General features: G+C 62.5%; 1 protein-coding gene across 1 annotated transcript in view; it reads right to left on the bottom strand.

Moving 5' to 3' along the window:
- ANKRD10 (ankyrin repeat domain 10) overlaps positions 1-2154 on the bottom strand; it is a 28090-nt gene extending 25936 nt beyond the window's left edge. Inside the window, exons 1-2 of the mRNA XM_062193931.1 lie at positions 1837-2154; positions 305-457 (exon numbers count right to left, since the gene is read on the bottom strand). Of these exons, the coding sequence (XP_062049915.1) occupies positions 305-457; positions 1837-2046 (363 nt within the window). The 5' untranslated portion in view covers positions 2047-2154. The remainder of the gene's footprint in view (positions 1-304; positions 458-1836) is intronic.
- Positions 2155-21023: the final 18869 nt, after the last annotated feature.

The raw sequence follows: 21023 nt of genomic DNA, 5'->3' as shown, positions 1-21023 counted from the left end.
CGCCACACTCATCCGTGGAGAAGCAGCCGGGCTCCGCGCCAGACGCCTTCGGCGACTGGCTGTGACCTTGGACCCATGAGCCTGGCTGGGTGATTCAGGAACAGGTGAAAGCTCTCTATAAATGAGAGGGGCCATTCTCCAGAGACCGCAGGAGCACACACCCCAGCCGCCCTCGCCCTGCCCTGCCCTGCCCTCGGGGAGCAAGTGCTCATTAGAGCCGCCAGCCACTGGAGATGGGGCCCGGGAGTAACCACCACTACAAAAAGAAGAGCAAGTGCCAACAGACGCCAGGGGACCTGCTTACTGGTTTGTTAATGTTGGCTCCCGCTTGGATCAGCCAGACCAGGCACTGGGGGTGTCCGCCGAAAGCCGCGCTGTGGGCCGGGGTCTGGGCGAAGCGCGTAGTGCAGACGTTGAGGGCGGCTCCGGCTCTCACCAACTGGACCAGGCACTCCAACTTGGAAGGCAGCGGGGTGGGACAAGAACACACAGACATGAGGGTAAGCCACCCACGGCACCCGGCCCAGGGCCCTCTCGGCGGCCAGTCTCCCCCAACACCATGCAACTCCGACAAGGCGTCTGTCTCAGGACAACGGGACACCCGGCCGTGAGCGGACCCCAGTGTTCCCGTGCTCCTACAGCTGAGAAGCCCAAGTCCAAGGACGAGAGGGCGTCAGGCAGAGAACCAGCTTCGTGCACGCGGAGTGAGAAGGCGTCCGGCGGCCGGACTGCCCATGGCGCACAAGCGCACGGGCATCCTTCCACCTGTCAGCCCCGCCACACGGGGGTCCCCCACACAGGGGGTCACCCCTGGCGCACACCGTGCACCACGGGTCGGGCTGACCTGCGCGGCTGCCCTCGGGCGTTCTGAACTCCCCAGAGACCTGAGACGCTGACCTGACCGCGGGGAGCACAGGGGCACTACCGTGGGGGGGGGGGGGTGTCACACTGGCGAGGCCCGATGCAAACACAGGGCCATCCCCGTGTTGTCTAAACACAGCCCCGTGCAGCCCAGGCCCCCAGCACGGTGGGCCCCAGCTGGCCAGCTCGGACGAGCCGGCGGGGCCCCGACTCCGCCACCGCCGGGCTCCACAGACCCTACCCGAGCCTGGGCGCCCAGGCCTCCCGGTCACCCCGCGGTCAGCTGACGCGCCGGCGCCCCAGGGCCCGGCCCTGGCCGGTGTGGCCCCAGGGGAGCGCCCCTCCAGATGGACGACCCCCCCCCGCCTTTCAAACAACAGATCTGGGGGGGGGCTGCGCGCCCCGCCACCCCGCCGCGGCCAGTCCCTGCGCCACTTCCGAGGACGCTGCACCGGGGGGCTGTGGTCCCACTTCCTCGGTGAAAAAACGCAGAGTGTCCGCTGGCTGCAAGACGCGGTGGAGCCTGGCCCGACAGAAGCCGCAAGGCGGGCCGGCCCCTGCCCCCGCCACAGCCCGGCGGCGGGCCTGTCTCGGCCCCGGCCTCAGAGACCACCCCAGGGGTGCAGAGGCCGCCGCCCCGCGAGCAGCGGCCGCGGAGGAAGGCGGACGGCCCAGCCGCGAGCGCCGCTGAGCGCTGGCGCCGGCCTCCCGGGAGCGCTCCCCGTTTGAAATGAGGCCCGCGCGCCGCCGCACATGCGCGCTACGCCCCGCGGCCGCGCCAACGGCGCCGACCCCGCTTCCGCTCCGCGCCCCCCGGCCGTGCGCACCGCCGCACATGCGCGCTGCGCCCCGCGGGGCGCCGGCGCCTCCGAGTCCACTTCCGCCCCGCGCTCCCGGCACGCCCCGCGCCCCCCGCCTGCCCTGACCCCCGCAGGAAAGCTGCGGAAAATGGCGCCTTAAAGCGCCCGCGCCCACCTTGCCAAAGTGCGCGGCCCAGTGCACGGGCGTCCAGCCGTAGAAGGAGTCCTCGGCGGCCAGGTGGGCGCACGGCGTCTGCTGCAACAGCGAGCAGAGCGCGGCCAGGTCCCCATCGCGGCAGGCGCGGTGCAGCGGGAAGCGGAGCGACAGCAGCTCCTCGCTAGAGAAGCCCGCCTCCACGCCGGCGCTCGCTCCCGCCGCCGACATGGCCCGTCACGAAGAGCGCGCGGGTACCGGGCCGAGAGGATGCGCCGGTGAGGGCCGAGGCCGCCGCCGCGAGAGCACAAAAGAACGAGGCCAGCGCCGCCGCCGCCGCCGCGTCCACCGGCTGCCGAGTCGAGCGCGCACTGGGGCCGGGGCGGGGCCGGGGGCGGGGCCAGGGCGGCGGGGCGGGGCCTACCTGGAATGGGCGCCGGGAGCGGCCGCGATGGGACCAGCAGTGGGCGGGGCCTGGGCGGGGGCGGGGCCCGGCTAGAATGGGCGCCGGGAGCGGCCGCGACGGGACCGGCGGGGGGCGGGACCTGTAGCAGGGGGCGGGGCCTGGCTGGAATGGCGCCTGGAACGGCCGCGACGGGGCCAGCATGGGGGGGCGGGGCCAAGGCTGGATGGCGCCCGGATCGGCCGCGACGGGAATAGCGGGGGCGGGGCCTACCTGGAATGGCGCCCGGAGCGGCCGCGACGGGGCTAGCGGGGGCGGGGCCAAGGCGGCGGGGGCGGGGCCTACCTGGAATGGCGCCGGGAGCGGCCGCGACGGGGCTAGCGGGGGCGGGGCCAAGGCGGCGGGGGCGGGCCTACCTGGAATGGCGCCCGGAGCGGCCGCGACGGGGCTAGCGGGGGCGGGGCCAAGGCGGCGGGGGCGGGGCCTACCTGGAATGGGCGCCGGCGCCGCTGAGCGGGCGGCGCCCTTTTCGCCCTGAGGAGAGGCGGAGGCCGCCCTTCCGCGCACGACGCCGGGCCCCGAGGGAGGGCGTGAGGTGGGTGTCCGGCGCCCGCGAGTCCCGGGCCGTCCCGAGGCGCGCCTGCCACCTTGAAGAGCTGGGTCAGCAAGAAGGGGACGTTCTGGCGGCGAATGCCGCCGGGACCAGGGTGCCGGTGCCGTGGGCCCCCGGGAACAGGCCTGGCCGTGCGGGACCCACTGAGGTGCTGGTCCTCCCGGAGCGCCCCGCGGCGGGGAGCTGGGGGAGCGGCGGCTGGGGCCGCGTCCGTGCGACCCCAGCACCAGGGTTCGCGGCCCAGCGGGGCCGGCGGGGAGGGAGTCCGGGTACCTCCTCTGACGAGGCACCCAGATCTGCAGGTTAGATGGTTGGAACGGGGTCCCCGGACGTGGGAGAAGGGAAACCGAGGACTCGCGCGTGCAAACAGATGGCGAGTGTGTCCTGCGGAGGAGCTGCCGGTGGGGCTGGGGGCTGGGGCTGGGGCTGGGGCTGGGGCTGGGGCTGGGCTGGGCTGGGCTGGGGGCTGGGCCTGGGCGGGGCTGGGCTGGGGGCTGGGGCTGGGGGCTGGGGGCTGGGCTGGGCCTGGGCTGGGGCTGGGGCTGGGGCTGGGCTGGGCTGGGCTGGGGCTGGGGCTGGGGCTGGGCCTGGGCTGGGCTGGGCTGGGCTGGGCTGGGCTGGGGGCTGGGCCTGGGCGGGGCTGGGCTGGGGGCTGGGCCTGGGCGGGGCTGGGCTGGGGGCTGGGGCTGGGGGCTGGGGGCTGGGCTGGGCCTGGGCTGGGGCTGGGGCTGGGGCTGGGCTGGGCTGGGCTGGGCTGGGGCTGGGGCTGGGGCTGGGCTGGGCCGGGGCTGGGGGCTGGGCCTGGGCCGGGGCTGGGGGCTGGGGCTGGGGCTGGGGCTGGGGCTGGGCTGGGGCTGGGCCTGGGCTGGGCCGGGGCTGGGGGCTGGGCCTGGGCTGGGGCTGGGGGCTGGGGCTGGGGCTGGGGCTGGGGCTGGGCTGGGGCTGGGCTGGGGACTGGGGGCTGGGGGCTGGGCCTGGGCTGGGTCGGGGCTGGGGGCTGGGCCTGGGCGGGGCTGGGCCTGGGCTGGGGCTGGGGCTGGGCTGGGCTGGGGCTGGGGCTGGGGCTGGGCTGGGCTGGGGGCTGGGCCTGGGCTGGGCTGGGCTGGGCTGGGCTGGGCTGGGGCTGGGCTGGGCTGGGGGCCTGGGCTGGGGCTGGGGCTGGGGCTGGGGGCTGGGGCTGGGCCTGGGCTGGGCCGGGGCTGGGGGCTGGGGGCCTGGGCTGGGCCTGAGCTGGGGCTGGGGCTGTGCTGGGCCTGGGCTGGGGCTGGGCCTGGGCCTGGGCTGGGCCTGGGCTGGGGCTGTGCTGGGCCTGGGCTGGGCTGGGCCTGGGCTGGGGCTGGGGGCTGGGGCTGGGCCTGGGCTGTGCCGGGGTGGGGGCTGGGGGCTGGGGGCCTGGGCTGGGCCTGGCCTGGGCTGGGCCTGGGCTGGGGCTGGGGGTGGGGCTGGGCCTGGGCTGTGCCGGGGCTGGGGGCTGGGGGCCTGGGCTGGGCCTGGGCTGGGGCTGGGCCTGGGCCGGGGCTGGGGCTGGGGCTGTGCTGGGCCTGGGCTGGGCCTGGGCTGGGGCTGGGCCTGGGCTGGGGCTGTGTGTCAGGGCCCGCTCCCCGCGTCACCTTCCAGGGAGGAGCCGGGCTTGGGTTCCCGGAGTGTGGGGACCTGCGAGGAGGCTAGGCTGTGCCGGTGTGGGGACGGTGGTGATGGGGTGTGGGGTCGGGAGCCCACCGTGCGGGCGCCTGCAGCAGGGACCAAGGTGGGCTCGAACCCTGCACTTCTCTGCCCTCCTCCCTCTGTCCGTGTCCACGCGCCTTTCTGGAAGGCAAATCTGGAATTCAGAGCAGCTTCCCATCTACCGAAGTGTATGTCTACACGGGGTCCACAGCGGCCTTCCGGAAGTTCATGGAAAATTCCTATCGTGACAAAAACCACACACAGGCTTCTGAAATTTTGTGTACCCAAAAAATAAGCTTAGCTTTTAAGGCTTTCACACATACTTGTGAACTAGCCTCGTACGCAGAGTTGAAACCCCTCTGGAAACAGGCGCCTGTTTTTAAACGGAAAACTTCATCCCGTCCTCCTCACTGGCAGAGCATCAGTGATTTGATGGGGCTGGCTCAGTGTTTTCTTTCTACCCCTTTAACAAAGGTACCGCAAAATAAATTTCTTCAAGCACTGCTCGGACTGGACGCCTCCCACTCAAGGTGCCCAGACCGCTGGGGGAGAGGCCCTGGACACCAGCCTGGGTCTATGAATGTCCCTTGTGTGGCCAGGGCCTTCCTGCCTCTCCCTGAACTGCTTACCGGGCCAGCGTGTGGGGCCGCCCTGGTGGTCGTGTCCAGCACCAAGCCCCTCTACTCTGAATTGGATTGTGCCCCCCTCCCCATCCATGTGCTGAAATCCTGTCAACCTAAGTAAAAAAGAGAGAGAGAGGGAGGGAGGCCTTCCAAAAATGATGTTTATTTGGAGTAGCCGAGTGCTGCAGTGGGAGTGTGTGTGCTGTGGTACACTGAGGCACTTTCAAGGAGGCTGAGGCAGGAGCGGCTCCACTGTGAGGATCCATCAGGTGTTTTTAGACAGCAGACCTTGTGGATAGCCAGGGTGGCGTGAGCGCGAGGAAGAACAGATGCATGCTGGGTAGCCGTCCCGGAAGAAGCACTCTGTGTGTCAGGTGTGGGGGCCTCTCTGCAGCCTGTGAGTCACTCTCAGGGGGTCGCCCAGGAGGACCCTTCCCACAGAACCTCCTGGAGCTATTGTTGATTTTTGTTCTGGTTGCCACGGGTGCCTCCATCTTGATCTGGACTACTTTCGTTGTCCTAATCTCACATTGTGACCTTATTGGACATAGGGCCATTGTGGATAGGAGAGATGGGTCTCACTGGAGTCGAGCGACCCCTGATGGATATGAATGGTGCCCTTACAAAAAGGGGACGCGTGCACACAGGCACCAGAAGCCCTGTGCCGACTGGAGAGAGCAGGAAGATGCTGCCACGAGCCCCAGGGTGCCGAAGATGGCAGCACACTGGGAGCTGGGAGACTGGAGTCGATTCTTCCTGTAGCCTCCGATGGAGCCAGCCCTGCGCCACCTTCATCTCGGCCTACCAGCCTCCAGAGTGAGAGAGAGAGGACACATCTGTAGCTGAAGCCATTCAGGAAAGCGCACGGGCTCAGGGCTGGGGAGACGCCTGTCCCGCGAGCTCCCAGCCCTCTGGCTCCGGCACCGCCCTGTCCAAAGTCCCTGCCTTGAGGGACAGCTTACTTCCCTCTGGGCAGGCCGGGACGGCCCCAGGTGCCTCGTGAAGTGCTTGTCACCTGCCAGTGAAACAGTTTCGAAACCAGACAGGTGGACATTACTGTTCGTAAAATATTTATTGATTTTTATTGATTTAATTTGCTTATTTCGGAGAGTTCTCCCAAGCCCTGATTCGCTCCCCAAATCCTACAGCAGCCAGGGCTGAGCCAGGAGGCAGGAGCTCCATCCGGGTTTCCCCACGTGCGTGGCAGTGGCTCCTGCGTGAGCCACCACCTAGCAGGAAGCTGGAATTCGGGGCGAAGCCTGGACTTGCCCCAGGCACCGTGACACGGGACGTGAGTGTCCTGAGCGGCGTCTCCATGCGCTCCAGACGCCACCCTGTGTGAGGAATGGAAAGCCTCAGCTGTGAGGAGGGGGCTGAACTCCTGTGTAAAGACCCTAAGACTCTAGAATCTTACTGATGGTGCTGGGTCTTACTTTTGTTTAACAAAAAGCGGTGAGCACAACACTCTTTCAAACACAGAGACCTGGGTTCTACACAGAACCAAGGCCAGAGCTGCCAGACTGGGGAAAGGAAACACAGCAGGTGCCCCTACTCAGGGAACCAGGCGGCCGGGGGGGTGGCCAGTCCAGGGAAGACCTGGGGTGAGGATGACCCGCAGGTGGTTTCCTGGCACCTTGACCTCTAATCTGGGAACCATGCAGCCCTTGAAAGTGTTTTCAACCACTTCCCAAATTTGCCCATGTGGTGACCACAGAGCAAGCTCCCAGCGAGTCATGGCTATTATTAACTGTGCTTGGGCAGGTCCACCTGTGAGGGCGTTGCTCGCCTCCACCCAACACAGGTGCCAGGCTCCAGGCCACGCTGCCGCCTGCTGCCAGCTGGACCGACCCTCGGACCTGGGCCACTGAAGGGACTCGTACTTTCCCCACCCCTAGCATCACCCCTGTTGTATTGATTCCTGGGAACATTCCAGAAGCAGGAGCGTTCACCCTGATTGGAATCTCCAGGACCCAGGAAGAAATCCTCATAGCCACCTTGTGTTCTGATGGGACTCGGGTCAGGAAGTCAGAATGGCTCTCGCCTGCTGTTACACAGTGGAGCACAAGACACCGCGCGAATGCGGGCGTGCCAGGGCGCAGGTTGCGAGGGGATAGGACCGCCTGGCTGTGTCGCCCCCTCCCGCACCCCAGCCTCCCGCCTGTTCCGACTTGAAAGCAGCCTCCAGAAGGGACTGGGGCATTTGGGGAGGCAGCCTGGGACGGCACAGAAGCCAAAGCAAACAGCGCAGCCCCAGCGTGGGGGAGGCCCGGGGAACTGCTGCTGGGCCCGTTAAAGCCATGGTGGAGGCCCCGGGGGCTGCTGGGCCCGTTTCATTGTCACTGTGTCCTCCCTGGGCCCTCAGGCTGCTGCATCTGCTTGCAGGGAGCCTGTGCAGGTGTCCCTTGCTGGAGGGACTTTCTTTGCCTGTCTGGCCGAGCTTCCCCATGTAGTAAGGGAGACAGTAGCTACCCTGTCTAGGTCGAGGCCCATTGACAGGGTCAGGTGAGATGCAGACGAAGGTGTAGGTTGTGGACTGTTCACCAGCAGTCTATAGAAATCTCAGCTAACAGGCCCAGCCGGTTAAGCCACCGCCTATGACGCCGGTTCGAGTCCCAACTGATCCACTTCCAATCCAGCTCCCTGCTAGTGTGCCTGGGAAAGCAGTGGAAGGTGACCCAAGTGCTTGGGAAAGCAGTGGAAGGTGACCCAAGTGCCTGGGAAAGCAGTGGAAGGTGACCCAAGTGCCTGGGAAAGCAGTGAAGGTGACCCAAGTGCTTGGCCTCTGACGTGGGAGACCTGCAGGGAGTTCAGCTCCTGGACTTTGGTCTGGCCCAGCCCTGGCTGTTGCAGCCATATGGAGAGTGAACCAGTGGATAAAAGATCTCTTTCTCTCTCTCTCTCTCTCTCCCTCCCTCCCTCCCTCCCTCTCTCTCTCCCTCTTCCTCTCTACATGTAACTCTGCCTTTCAAATAAATAAATAAATGTTTTTTAAAAAACAGATAAAATCTCAGCTACCAATTCTTTCTGATATTAGCTCTTGCCATTAAGTTCTTTGTTGTTCTCCAAGGCTGAATCCCAATGGTTACGGCCCCCAGAGACTGTGTTGTCAGACACTGGCACCGCTCTGAGTGCACACCTGGTGCCGAGAGCGTCCCCAGGGCTTCCTCTTGCCCTGCTCCTTAGAGAGGGAGGGGCAGTGCCAGGCACCGCCATCTACGAAGGCCACCGATGACACAGCATGCTGACCTTGGTAGGTCACTGCTGTCCCTACCCCTACACCCCAAGAGTGGGGTGGCCGTGCCGTCAGTCCCCACGGTACAGCAGAGGAGCCTGGGACTACTGACAGCTCGGGTCAAGACGAGGAGGCGCTCCTGGGCAGAGGACCCAGACTTGGGCCTGGGCCACTCTGCTGGCCCCTCACTGCAGCCTGCCTCTGCGGAGCGCTGGCCAAGAAAAGCCGGGGTGAGGCTTGAGAGTGAAAGCAGGGTGAGAGGGAGCGAGGGAGAACAGCCGAATGGCGGCGTGGATCTCAGCGAGACCCGTGGGGCACAGCCGCTGAGTGACACGAGCAGGCCTGACCTTTAATAATGTCAGCTGCCGGAAACACCGCGGACCACGCAGTTGTTTGCCAGTCGGTTACCCAGGGGTCCACGTTCAGAACCCCACCGGGGAGGACACGCTGATCGACACGGCAGAGGGGCCAAGGGCGTGGTGGGCAGCACACTGCAGGGAGACGTGGACACTCAGTGTGGTGAGGCTGTCGCTCCAGCAATGCTTCTGCCCTGCACCTTGCCGGCCCCGCCCATCTCTGCCCCCTCCCCCAGCCTCGGGGACCGAGGTGGCCTAACCGGCTGGGCCCTGTTAGCTGAGATTTCTATAGGCTGCTGGTGAACAGTCCGCAGGCTCCCAGTCCCCGCTTGGCCTCTGCGGGGAGCAGCCCTGGCCAGATTCACCACAAACTTTCCCAACCGCCAGCCCCAGGCCCTTTCTCCAGCCCCAGGCTGTATTCTAGCTCTCAGGAGTTGGCCACTGCTCCTCTGAGACGTTTTGTTCTCGTGGCTTCTGCAACACCAGCTGTCTTGTCGGACCTCTCAGTGGTCCAGGCCCCCTGGGCCGGGGCCTAGATCCTGCCTGGGTCTTCCGGATTCTCTCCCTAGGCAAGGTCATTTAACCCCACATCTTCAGATGCTATTTATATGCTGCTGATTCCGGAATTTGTGCCTCCAGCCTGGCCCCTCCTCGGAGCCTGGGAACCATAAATCCGGTGGCTGAGTTAATATCTCCTTTTGGATCCCTTGGCGGCGTCTCCACTTGGGCCCCAGATGAGATTCTTGAGTCACTCTCCCCGCACCTGTCACCCCTCCCACACACGGGTGGTGTTCTCCCGTTCCGTAACTGACACCGGTGGGTTTCCAGTGGCTCGGGTCCAGCCCCCTGGGATCAGCACTCCTGACTCCTTCCTGCAGCCCAAGGCTGGCCCCTGGGGGGCTTCTACTCCCACCCCCACCCGCACTCTCTTGCTTCATCCAAGGCAACAGCCTCCCAGCCGCTCCCGGGCAGCAGCCAGATCCAGACAGAGACTCAGCTCCCTGATGGGCACTGTGACTTCAGCCCGGCTTTTCCTGGCTTTCCGGTCATGGTCACACGGCCTCTTCTTTTCTGGAAAGTTCCACGTGCTGGGAAGGGTCTGACCCAGGACTCAAGCCGCCTCCCCGTCTGTCCGGCCTCAGCTCAAACGTGGTCCCTGCAGAAACCTTTGTCCCGAGCACTCGCTGGACTTGGTTTTTCTGTGCCTCCGGCCGGCTGCCCTTCTCATGCTTGCCACTGCGGTGACCATCTTGTTCACTGCCCTGGCCGCACTCGGCAGACATGTCCCAGACGTGTCCACTGGTCGATTTAACAAGTGACGTGCAGTCTCGCCCAGTCCACAGCAGAGCGGCACCTTCAGGAATCGGGCTACTCCTCTGCTTGTTCCCCAGCCCGAGCATCCTTACGAACCTCTTTAAATGGCTGCCAGAGGACGGTGCAGGCTGCACAGCCCAGCCCGTGAGCTGCCAGTCTGAGCACCATCCCCACGCTGTCAGTTGGAGCTTAGTTTGAGTGTCCCCCAGGCGCCCCTGTGCTAAAGGCTTGGTCCCCAGAGTGTTGTGTCAATGATGTGAGGAGTCAGGTGGGTTAATAGATATCAGGGAATCCCAGTGGAATTTGGGGTGAAAAATATTTTCTTTAGCAAGAAAAACAGGCCACCCTCTGTGAGAATAGCAGGACACTCCTCCTGAGCTCACAGCTTATAGTTATCTACCCCACCCTTCGCAGGCCAGACTGGACGGGGAACTATAAATGAGGTCTTTTGATGGTTTTGTCCCCGCCTGGTAACCGAATGCCAATCTAATCGTCAAGTTTTTTGGTTTCTTTCCTTTGAAATTGTACTTAAAGCTGACTGCCACGGGACCCTTTGGGTTTTCCTCTCTGGGAAACCCCTCTCCATGCTGCTCTGGCTGGAGGTCCTTGATTCTAATAAATACTCTTAAATTTTTTTGCCGTGTCCGCTTGGAAATTCTTCTTCCATGTGAGACAAAGAACCGAGGTAACAATACTTTCTCCTCCAGTGGAAACTCCGTCCAATGGTGCTTACAGCTGGGGCTTTGGGGAGTGATGAAGTTGGACATGTTACCGGAAAAGCGAGGGTTCTTGTCTTCAGGCAAGAAAGAATTCAGGCAGAGACAGAGAGTAAGTGGAAAGCAAACAGCAAGGCTCATTCGGGCAGGGACGTCCGTCAGAGCGGACGGGCACCTCTCCAGACAGCACCTGAGGGGGTGCCCGGTCTACACGTAGGCCAGGGTTTTTAAGGGGTGGGTCTTGTCCTCCCGCCTCTTCTCCTCCTGGAACAAAGGACTTTTTGGATGTAAACACGAAAAATTCCTTTCTGAGTTTTCCCCCTGAAGTTATCAGACAGGAGGAAGCCTGGCTGGGGTCTCTCGGGCAGGACCCCCTGGAGGATCTGGCTGGGGCAGGGTGTTTGAAGTACAGAGGCTGGGCTGCACCTGGAAGGTCGTCGGGAGCACTGAGATGCAGATGCTGGGCCTGGGTGTCAACTCCTTAGACCTTTGTCACTCACACAGGAGCTCATTTCTGACTTCCTGCTGTCGGGATGGAGCCTGGCGACTCCACCCTCTCCACCATCTCCACGACGAGGAGAAATGGAGAAGGCACTGCTTTTGGGGCATGTGTTTCCATTTTTCATTCACGGCCAAGCATTGAAAGGATTTTCTAGGCTGGCGCCGCGGCTTACTAGGCTAATCCTCCGCCTTGCGGCGCCGGCACACCGGGTTCTAGTCCCAGTCAGGGCACCGATCCTGTCCCGGTTGCCCCTCTTCCAGGCCAGCTCTCTGCTATGGCCCAGGAAGGCAGTGGAGGATGGCCCAAGTGCTTGGGCCCTGCACCCCATGGGAGACCAGGAGAAGCACCTGGCTCCTGCCATTGGATCAGCACGGTGTGCCAGCGCACCGGCTGCGGCGGCCATTGGAGGGTGAACCAACGGCAAAAGGAAGAAAGGAAGACCTTTCTCTCTGTCTCTCTCACTGTCCACTCTGCCTGTCAAAAAAAAAAAAAAAAAAAAAGGATTTTCTTTGAGACTTTCTCTCAGGGAGACTCCTCTGTTTGGAGACTATTTCCTGCTTTTTTGTTGTGTAGTTGATTTGGTGCTTGATTCCTGGATGGTCAGCCAATGTACCCTGTACGATTTCCGTTCTCCCAAACGTACAGAGGTTCGTGTTGTGGGAATGTGGCTGGCTTTGGTGGGTGTCCGTGGGTCCCTGAGCAGGCAGTGCGACCTCCCCCTGCAGAGTGGCGTCTCCCATGACTGCCTGTCAGCAATGCTGGCCAGTGATGCCATCCAGTTCTCCTGTGTTCCTGCTGACCTCACGTCCGCCGGTTTACCTGTTCTCTCTTCTGTGAAGGACCTGGACTTGTGTCTTGGAATTCCACTTTGACGCGTCTCTGTTTCTGAGCTCTTTGTATTCAGCAGCTGCTCCAGCTACACCGTCTCCTGGTGTCAGCACTGTACCACTTTGGGGGAGGTGGCAAAGCCCGACACCCACTTATGTCCACTTTGCTTCCCCACTTTTCAATACTCTGGTGAAAAACTCCCCAGAACTGAGTTAGCATCGCAGCCGCGTGGGGATCACAGCCCAGGAATGTTAAGTGCGGTCAGTTGTGCTGCAGCTGCTCTCCACAGCGCTTTTTGTCTGGCAAAGCGGAAAACCTGTGTCCAATAACAGCACCCCCTTCTCCACCCCCTCCCCAAACCTCTGCTGTTCTTTCTATTTCTGAATGGTCCCTCACACAGGTGGGATCCCCCAGCATCTGTCTGTGTGACTCCTTACCCTAGCACTCCGTGTTCTCAAAGGTCACGCATGGGGTAGTATGTGTAGCATCCGTGTTGTGGCACTGCCTTTGTAAGGCCGAGTATTCCGTGGTATGTTTATGCCACAGTTCGTTTATTCATTCATCTGGCAATGGATGCTTGGTTTGCTTCAACCGCAGGCCACTGTGAGCAGTGCGGGATGTGAACGCTATTACAAGCGGACACTACTGTGTGAGTGTGCACTTCTATATGAGGTCGTCTACCACCCCAGATGACGGAGTGGTTTTTTGCTCAAACAGCTAAATACGATTTTTTAGACACTCTGCACTCTGTTGTTGCTTGTTCCTTCCTGAAGTCTCAGGGCTCTTCCTGGTGATGTTTCTGATTGGAGAACAATCTTTATAGGTTTTTCAGAGTCGGTCTGCTGACAGTAGATTCCCAACAAGGTGTTGGTTTCTTTGTCAGTCCTGAGGGCTGTGTTTGCCAGCTGTAGAATTCACAATGGACAGTTCTTTCTGAACTTGGAAAATGCTGTGTCACTTCCTCTGGCCTCCATGACTCAGGAGAGAAATCTGTTATTTTAATAGTTTTTTCCTTAAAGGCAGTACATTGTTCCTTTCTGGGCGGTTGAAGATTTTTCGTCTTTTGTTTGCAGAAGTGTGTGATGTGCTTTGGGCTCATCCAGTCAGGGACTTTCTCACATTCTGTGTGTTTGTGCCTCTCCCTAGACGTGAGGGGTTTTCAGCCATTGTTTCTTTGCATCCCCTTTTCACTTTACGCCCTTCCTGTCCACTCCGCTCCCTGGTCTCTGGGGCTCCGCTCATTCCTTCCCATCTACTTCCTGCCACGGAGAGTGGGTGATTCCCATTCATCAGTGCCTGAATCCACGGATTCGTCCCATGGTCACCTCCACTCTGAAACTAAACCTTTAAAATCTCATTTACATACTTCCCAGTTCTGTGAATGCCATTCGGCTCTTACACACTGCGTTGGTTTCAAGAGTGTTTGCAATTGCTTGTTGAAGCTTTCTTGGGAGTGTGGCTTCCAAGTCTGGTCAGCTGGTTCCGGCCTCTCCTTGCCTCAGCACTGGCCGCTGTGTTAGCTTCCCGGGGAGGCTTCCAACCCTGGAAGCTCTTCCACAGCTCTGGGGGTGGGAGGCAGGCAGGGATGCCGTGTCTCGGGCTGCACCTATGCGGAGGCTCCTTGCCTTTTCCTTGTGGTGGCTGCCGGCATCCCTGGGCTGTGGGCTGCACAGGCCCAGGCCCCGCCTCGCCTCTTCTCTAGCTCGAATCTGCCTCCCTCTCTCTTGTGAGGACACTTGCCTGGAGTTAGGGACTGCTGGATGATCCAGGATGACCAGGCCTGAGTCCTCACTTGCAAAGCTCTTACTTCCAGACAAGGTCGCATCTGTGGTGCCCGAGACTCAAGTGCCCCTGTTTAACTCACCACAGCACCTGTTGTTCGTCTTTCTTTCCGTGCTCCTGGGTTCTTGCTGTATTTGGTGATGTTTTACTGGACCCCCCACATTTGATTTACTAATGTACTGAATCGTTACTATTTGAAAGGCAGAAATACAGGAAGAAATCTTCCGTCTACTGTTCTCTTCCCAAATGCCCACAACAACCGTGCCTGGACCAGGCCAAGGCCAGAGCCTGGAACACAATGCAGGTCTCCCCCAAGGGTGTCAGGAGCCCAGGCCCTGGAGCCATCACCTGCTGTCTTAGCGGAAGCTGGAAGCAGGAGCCGTTCCCAGACGAGAGCCCAGGCGCTCGCTCCCACATGTGATGTAGGCATCCCAAGCGGTGTCTTGGCTGCCGTGCCGAACACCCACGGCCTGACCGCGACACATGAGCACCATGTGAGACTCTGGGTCTTACCGGGTCACACCGCACACACAGCGTGTAGGTGTGGGTGGGGGCAGATGCTCAGTTCCCTTCCGGGCCCCACCCATGCAGGGTAGGGTAGGGCAGACCCTGCCTGCGCGGGCCCACTGTCCCTGGGAATTCAGACGTTCAGCATCAACTTGACTTCACTGTCTGTAGCTGTTTTTCCGTGTCATTTAGATTGGAAACATTTTTACATGGTCAAAATTTTAAATCATTGGCGTTTCCGGTTTTGAAAGTTGCTATCATGAGAGATAAGGTTCAGAGGTAGAACAAGAGAAGGGGAGAGTCAGGCGCATCTGTTTAACCCATAGCAAGATGATGGAATTTTACAAAAGATTGATTTGAAATGTGGAGTTTACGGGGGGCGGGGGAGATCTTCCATCCATTGGTTCACTCCCCAAATGCCCGCCACCATCAGAGCTGTGCCAGTCCAAAGCCCCCAGGGGCCAGGAGCTTCATCTGGGTCTCCCACGTGGGTGCCGGGGCCCAAGCACTTGGGCCGTCTTCTGCCACCTTCCCAGGCGTATTCGCTGGGAGCTGCATCGGAAGCAGGGCAGCTGGATTTGAACCAGCATTCCAATATGGGGTGCAGGCGTCAGAAGCTGCCGCTTAACCCACCGCACCACGACATCGGCCCCGGAAGGAATGTTTCACGTTTTGTCCTGTCAGGGGGAGCCTGCTGTGTCAAAGTGCCTCCCGGCGGAGACTGATCCCAACCCAGTGTCCCGGGTGGCAAATGGTGACTTGGGAAGACCTAGACTGGAGTGGCGCTCACCGCTCACCACTCCCCACTTGGCGCCGAGCACGGGGGTGACACCTGCCTCCCGCACTGCTGTGGGGACACGGGGCGTCCTGTGCGTGGAAGCAGGTGACAGAGCACACCGTGCAAGGCCGGCTGGGAGGTCAGCAGGAAGCGGTTACACGGTGATGCCCGTCTCCTGCCCGCCTACCGATACACCGTCACAGGATGGCTCCGCCTCGGTAGGAAGCGTGGAGAACGGGGCATACTTGCCTCGCTCCACCTCAGGCCTGCTGGGTGGTCCTGTGTGCTCTCTGCCCCCACCTCACAGGCGTCCGGGGGTGTCACAGAGGCCCCACCGCTGTTGTGCGTCAGGTAGAGAGGGGAGAGATGTGTCCCATGAGAAGGGAGTACGGGGCCCGGTGTCATGGCGCAGCCAGGTGAGGCGGCATGAGCTGGATCGGAGCAGAGCAGCTGGGACTGGAGCTGGTTCCCCGACGTGGGATGCTGGTGTTGCAGGTGGCGGCTGAACTACCGCGCGGCCAGCACCGGACTGGTTCATTTTGATAAACTGGAACTTCGGTGCATTGACAATTACTTGGCGATGGGTCATTTCCTGGGGATTAAAACACTTGTTTTTCTCTATAGGGATCTTGATTTCCATCAGGGTTGATACACAACACATGGAGCAGCTCTCATGCTGGACTATGCTAGTGAGCAGCCTGGCCATGCACGAGGTCAGCCCAGGGTCCGTCCCACACCGTGGAAACCCAGCGAGCAACACCCACCGTGCATGCATGAACACATCCAGGCACACACACGCCCCCACATGTAGACGTGGTTACACACGCGCACCCAGGCAGACCCATGCATGCACACCTTCACGCTGTTGGTCCCTCGGGGGAATCCTGGCCGCTATGCAGGTGCCCAGGTCCCTCCCAAGCGCATCAGTCAGACAGCAGCAAGCTTTGGATCCGTGGTTTTTTTTTTTTTTGGTTTTTTTGTTTTTTTTTTTGCTTATGGCTGGGCTAGGGAACTTTTTCTGCAAAGGGCCGTTTGGGTATTTATAACATCATTCGCAGACCATACACAGCTATCAGCTTAAACATTAGCCCGCTGCAGGGGTATTGCATTTCGAATCCTGCCCGCGTTTGCCTCGGCAGGGCCAGGCCAGAGGATCAGGCCCACAGGCTGGGCGTTTGCCACCCTGGTTTAAAGGAAAAAAGCCACAGCGCCTCCCACCTAATATTAAATGTTAATTTATTTGGCACCCCTTGGGCGAGACAGTTTTCCTTGGTACTGCGGGCGAGCATCGTAGCCAGAGCGGCTCTGGCCCCGAGGGCGGCGCGGGCGGCTGGGTTCCGGTGCCGGGCCTCACTGCGGGCCCAGCCTGCTCTGGTAGTACATGGCATTCAGCACGCTCTGGTGCAGCCGCTTCCTCTTCCGGAGATTGCTGCCTGCAGGGAAAGAGGAGACTCTCCTGGACCCCCAGTGCCCCCGCAGGCGCTGGCTGAGCGAGGGCCCGTGAGCCCTGGGCCCCGGGCTGCAGGTACCAGAGTCCTCCCACCGCTGCCTTCCTGGGACTGTCTCCTGCGAGGCCTCCCCCAGGCACAGGTGGGTCCTGCTCCCACGGTGAGCATCAGGCTCTGCGCCACGCACCCCGCAAACGTCTCCTCCAGCCCCCCAACCTGAGCTGGGGCGGTGCTGGCCCCACCTTGAAGAGGAAGACCTGCAGCTCAGGGCAGGTGGTGTTGGCTCCCACAAGCCCGGAGGGGAAGCCCTCACCGGAACCCTGAGCTCGTGCCCCCAGGGCCCATGGAGAGCAAAAACTCTGCTTCCGTTTCCCAGGTGGACTCTGGGGGCTGGGGGAGGGAGCCACCCTCGAGAGGTTAGGTCCGGAGAGGGCATTCTGGGTGGCAGTGCTGGCGTCGCCCTGGGCACCCACAGAGGGTGCTGGAATGCAGGGACAAGCCAGGGAGGCCAGGCTTGCGGGGCGGATGTGACTGGCAGTGAGTCAGAGCACAGAGGGGACAATGGCAGGACCCGGGAGACCCCCCGAGAGGGGGACCAGCGGAGCAGTGGGAGGGCAGGCCGAGGAGGCCCGAGCAGAGGGAGGGTATGGGCCCCGGGGGCGCAGTCTGTTCGCCTGGTGCCTTGGTTCCCCACATGCTCCCTGGGAACCCACAGGGAGCCCCGAGCCTGGGGCTGGGGGGCAGGTGGGTCCCCTCCCATCAAGGGCAGCCAGTGTGGGGCCTGCCCCTGTCCACGCCTTGCAGGTCCGTGTGTCATCCACCCCTGGAGCAGAGGCCCTGGGTTAACTCTGTTAACCCAGCCCTGTGGCCTTTGAGTTACTGGAGGGGGATCCTGTTCTCATCTCAGAACTGTCAGGCCCCGGGCAGGGACCGGACAATGGCCCTCGTGAAATCCACACGGGAAGTGGCAGAAAGAGGCTGCCCGAAGAGCCGCTGCTTGTGGGGGGGGGGTGCTGCTGTGGAGGGGCGCCGCAGGTCACGTGGCCTGGGGTGTCGTGGCCCAGACCTGGCTCTGGCCCCGCAGAGTCAGAACGTGGGGCTGGGGCGTGTCTCCAGCCCATGTGTGACGACAGCTGGCACGGCAGGGAGGGCTCATGACGTGCCGCGGGTCTCCGTCTCGTCGACTGCTAAACAGGACGGGAGGGCCCACCTGCCGGGTGGTGGAGGGTCAGGGGCTGGGTGGCAGAGTCCAGACCCCCGTGAGCTCCGTGAGGCACAGATGGGGCCTGGCACCTGGAGGTGCTGATCAGCATCGGATGAGTGTGGTCTGAGCACGCCAGATGTCGGCGCTTGGTCCTGGTGCCCAGATCCACAAAGTCAAGGGTGCGGCTTGGCAACCGCCCGTTCACCACAGCCTCGGCAGTCTGCCTTAGCAGCAGCTCCGTGTGAACCATGGGAGCTGTCTTCAAAGCCACCGTTGGCCAGGGCTGGGGTGGCGGCTCAGCAGGTCAGGCCACCTGCGACACCAGCATCCCACATGGGCCCCCGTTCCTGTCCTGGCTGCTCCACTTCCGATTCAGCTCCCTGCTAATGTGCCTGGGAAAGCAGCAGAGGATGGCCCAGTGCTTGGCCCCTGCACCATGTGAGAGACCTGGATGGAGGTCTAGGCTCCTGGCCCCGGCCCTTGCAGCCATTTGGGGAGTGAACCAGTGGACAGAAGACCTCTCTCTCTCTCTCTCTCTCTGTCACTCTCTCTCTCTCTCTCTCTGTCACTCTCTCTCTCTCTCTCTCTCTCTCTCTCTCTCTGTGCTTCTCTCTCCTTCTCTGTAATTCTGACTTTCAAATAGATAATTAAAAAAGTAAAAGCAGAAACCTGGCTTTAGCTGTGCTGACAGGCGTGGGTGTGTGGAGTGCAGGCAGGAGTGCGCAGGTGATGCTGGGATGGCGTCTCAGCCCTGGACCCTCGGCGCTGACACTGACACTGACACTGACACCCTCAGAGGCTGGGAGGACGTCTGGACACACCCACCGTGCTCCAGCCTGGCTGCCATGCAAGGACTGGCTTGCAGAAGAGGCCCAGAGGTTTCTGGGAAGTTCCACAAGAAGCCTGGGGCCAGCAGGAGAAGCCATGGGGGCTGTGTGCAGGCCATGTTGAGCAGCTAGGAAGCGGCCGTCGGAGTGGGAGGCCTCTGTCTGGGTGGGGGCGGCCTGACGGGCCGGGGGCCTGGCCACAAAGGGGTCAGGTGGAGGCTGTCCCATGGTGCGGCTCAGCCTCAGGTTCCTGATGATTGCTGGGACAGGAGGCCTGGCCCGCCCCGTCCAGCTGAGAAGGGAGGGGCTCCCACGCTGACGTGGCCGGGACTGGACTTGCAGGTCAGGTGTCCATGCACTTAGGCCACAGTGAAGCTGCCTCGGAGCCACAGGCACAACCCCTGCCCTGCCCAGCGATGCCTGCAGGACACCTGACCCTGCAGTGGCCGCGTGTGCTGCTGTCCACCCCATCCTCACACCTTTCCCTCCCTTGGGTGAGCTGCCCCTCCCCCACACCTGTCCCACCCCCCCAGGTGAGCTCCCCACACACACCTGTCCCCCCAGGTGAGCTCCCCCTCCCCACACCTGTCCCCCCAGGTGAGCTGCCCCCCCCACACCTGTCCCACCCCCAGGTGAGCTCCTCCTTCCCCACACCTGTCCCCCCAGGTGAGCTGCCCCTCCCCCACACCTGTCCCACTCTCCAGGTGAGCTCCCCCCACCTGTCCCACCCCCCAGGTGAGCTCCTCCTTCCCCACACCTGTCCCCCCAGGTGAGCTGCCCCTCCCCCACACCTGTCCCACCCTCCAGGTGAGCTCCCCCCACCTGTCCCACCCCCCAGGTGAGCTCCTCCTTCCCCACACCTGTCCCCCCAGGTGAGCTACCCCTCCCCCACACCTGTCCCACCCCCCAGGTGAGCTCCCCCTCCCCCACACCTGCCCCCCCAGGTGTCTCCTCCCTCCCCGCACCTGCCCCCCCCCCCAGGTGGCTCCTTCCCCTCACCTGCCCCCCCAGGTGTCTCCTTTCTCCCCTCACCTGCCCCCCCAGGTGTCTCCTTTCTCCCCTCACCTGCCCCCCCAGGTGTCTCCCTCCCCCACACCTGGCCCCAGGGGCCCTGCCTACCTATGGCCCTCCGAAGACTGCCGATGATCTTCTCCAGGGCGGCCAGGCTTTTAAGCTGGTAGAGCGTCTCTCTCTCCTCTTCTGTGGGGAGAACGGAGGACCAGTGTGACGGGCGGCCGTGGTTAGTTCTCCCGGTCGGCAGGCTGGCCCCCAGGCCGCGGCGAAAGCTCTCATCTCAGGCCCGTGCCAGGCTCCGCACACTGTGCTGTCACCACCCAGAGCAGGGCGGGCCACGCCGGCTGGCTGCTCTGTCTCCTGGGACCTCGGCACGGAGCAGCCGTTAGATGGCGGCAGGTGTGGCCGAGAACCCAGCAGGAAAGCGGCGGCAGCCACACTCAGTTCCACCCTGCCTCCTCTTGGTGTGGTCACCTCGGTCCAGCCCAGCACACAGGCGGCCGGCCGTGCTGAGCCCTGGCCCTGAGGAGGCGGTGCCCACACTGTCAGCTGCCAGTCGGTGCTGCTTCTCTCTTGGGGACACCAGTGGGGGGGGGGCAGAAGCAGCAAGTGGGTGTTTGCCTGCACCCTGGGATGTGAGCCCTTGCTGCCTCTCCCCCAGGGCCGGCCACCTCCTCAGGCCCCAGGGCTGGCCACAGCCGGGAAGCCCAGGGGTGTAAATGCCCCCGAGTCCTTTGCCTGGCTCGTCTACACTGACATGCAGCCACCCTTGGCCTTTCCGAAGTAGCCGGCCTTGGCAGCTTCTTGCTCACAGCCGTCTTTCTGGGCCAGGCCCGGGGACACGCCTGGTGGCCTTCAGGCCTCAGCCATCGGCGGGGCTCGCGACATCGTGCCGTTGTGCTGCGTCCTTGCGGCTCTCTGTATCCAAAGCAGAAGCAGGAGTCCCAGGGCATCTTACTCTGCCTTTCCTGGCTTTGGCCCTGGCTCTGCGTTTCTTGCCGTTGAGTCCTGCTGCTGTGCACGGCCTCCCCCTCCCCCACCCTGCGCTGGCCCTCATGTCGTCTGGGCAGGGCTCTGGGCCGAGGCCACTGTGGCAGCCAGGGCTTTTGCAGTGGCTCTGCCCTGTCGCTCCATCAGGTCCCTGTAGGGCACCCAGGACTGTACTGCTCTGCTTGCCCGGCGTGTGCAGACCCTGAACCCTGTGAGGCGGCTTGACAGGCTCTCGGGCACGTCAGCAGACAGCTGGCACACCACAGACAGAAGCCTAAAATCCTTTGTGTGGGGTGTCTTAGCAGCTGACGTCTGGCAAAATGAGAAAACGCACCTGTAGGTGGATAACTCACAGCTTGGTCAGTCGGCGAGCACGCGCCATATGCCAGTTCACTGCTGGCTGCGA

Source organism: Lepus europaeus, chromosome 6 (assembly GCF_033115175.1).
Source record: "Lepus europaeus isolate LE1 chromosome 6, mLepTim1.pri, whole genome shotgun sequence".
Taxonomy (NCBI): domain Eukaryota; kingdom Metazoa; phylum Chordata; class Mammalia; order Lagomorpha; family Leporidae; genus Lepus; species Lepus europaeus.
Note: the sequence above shows the minus strand (reverse complement) of the source record. Positions and strands in the feature narration are given on the sequence as shown.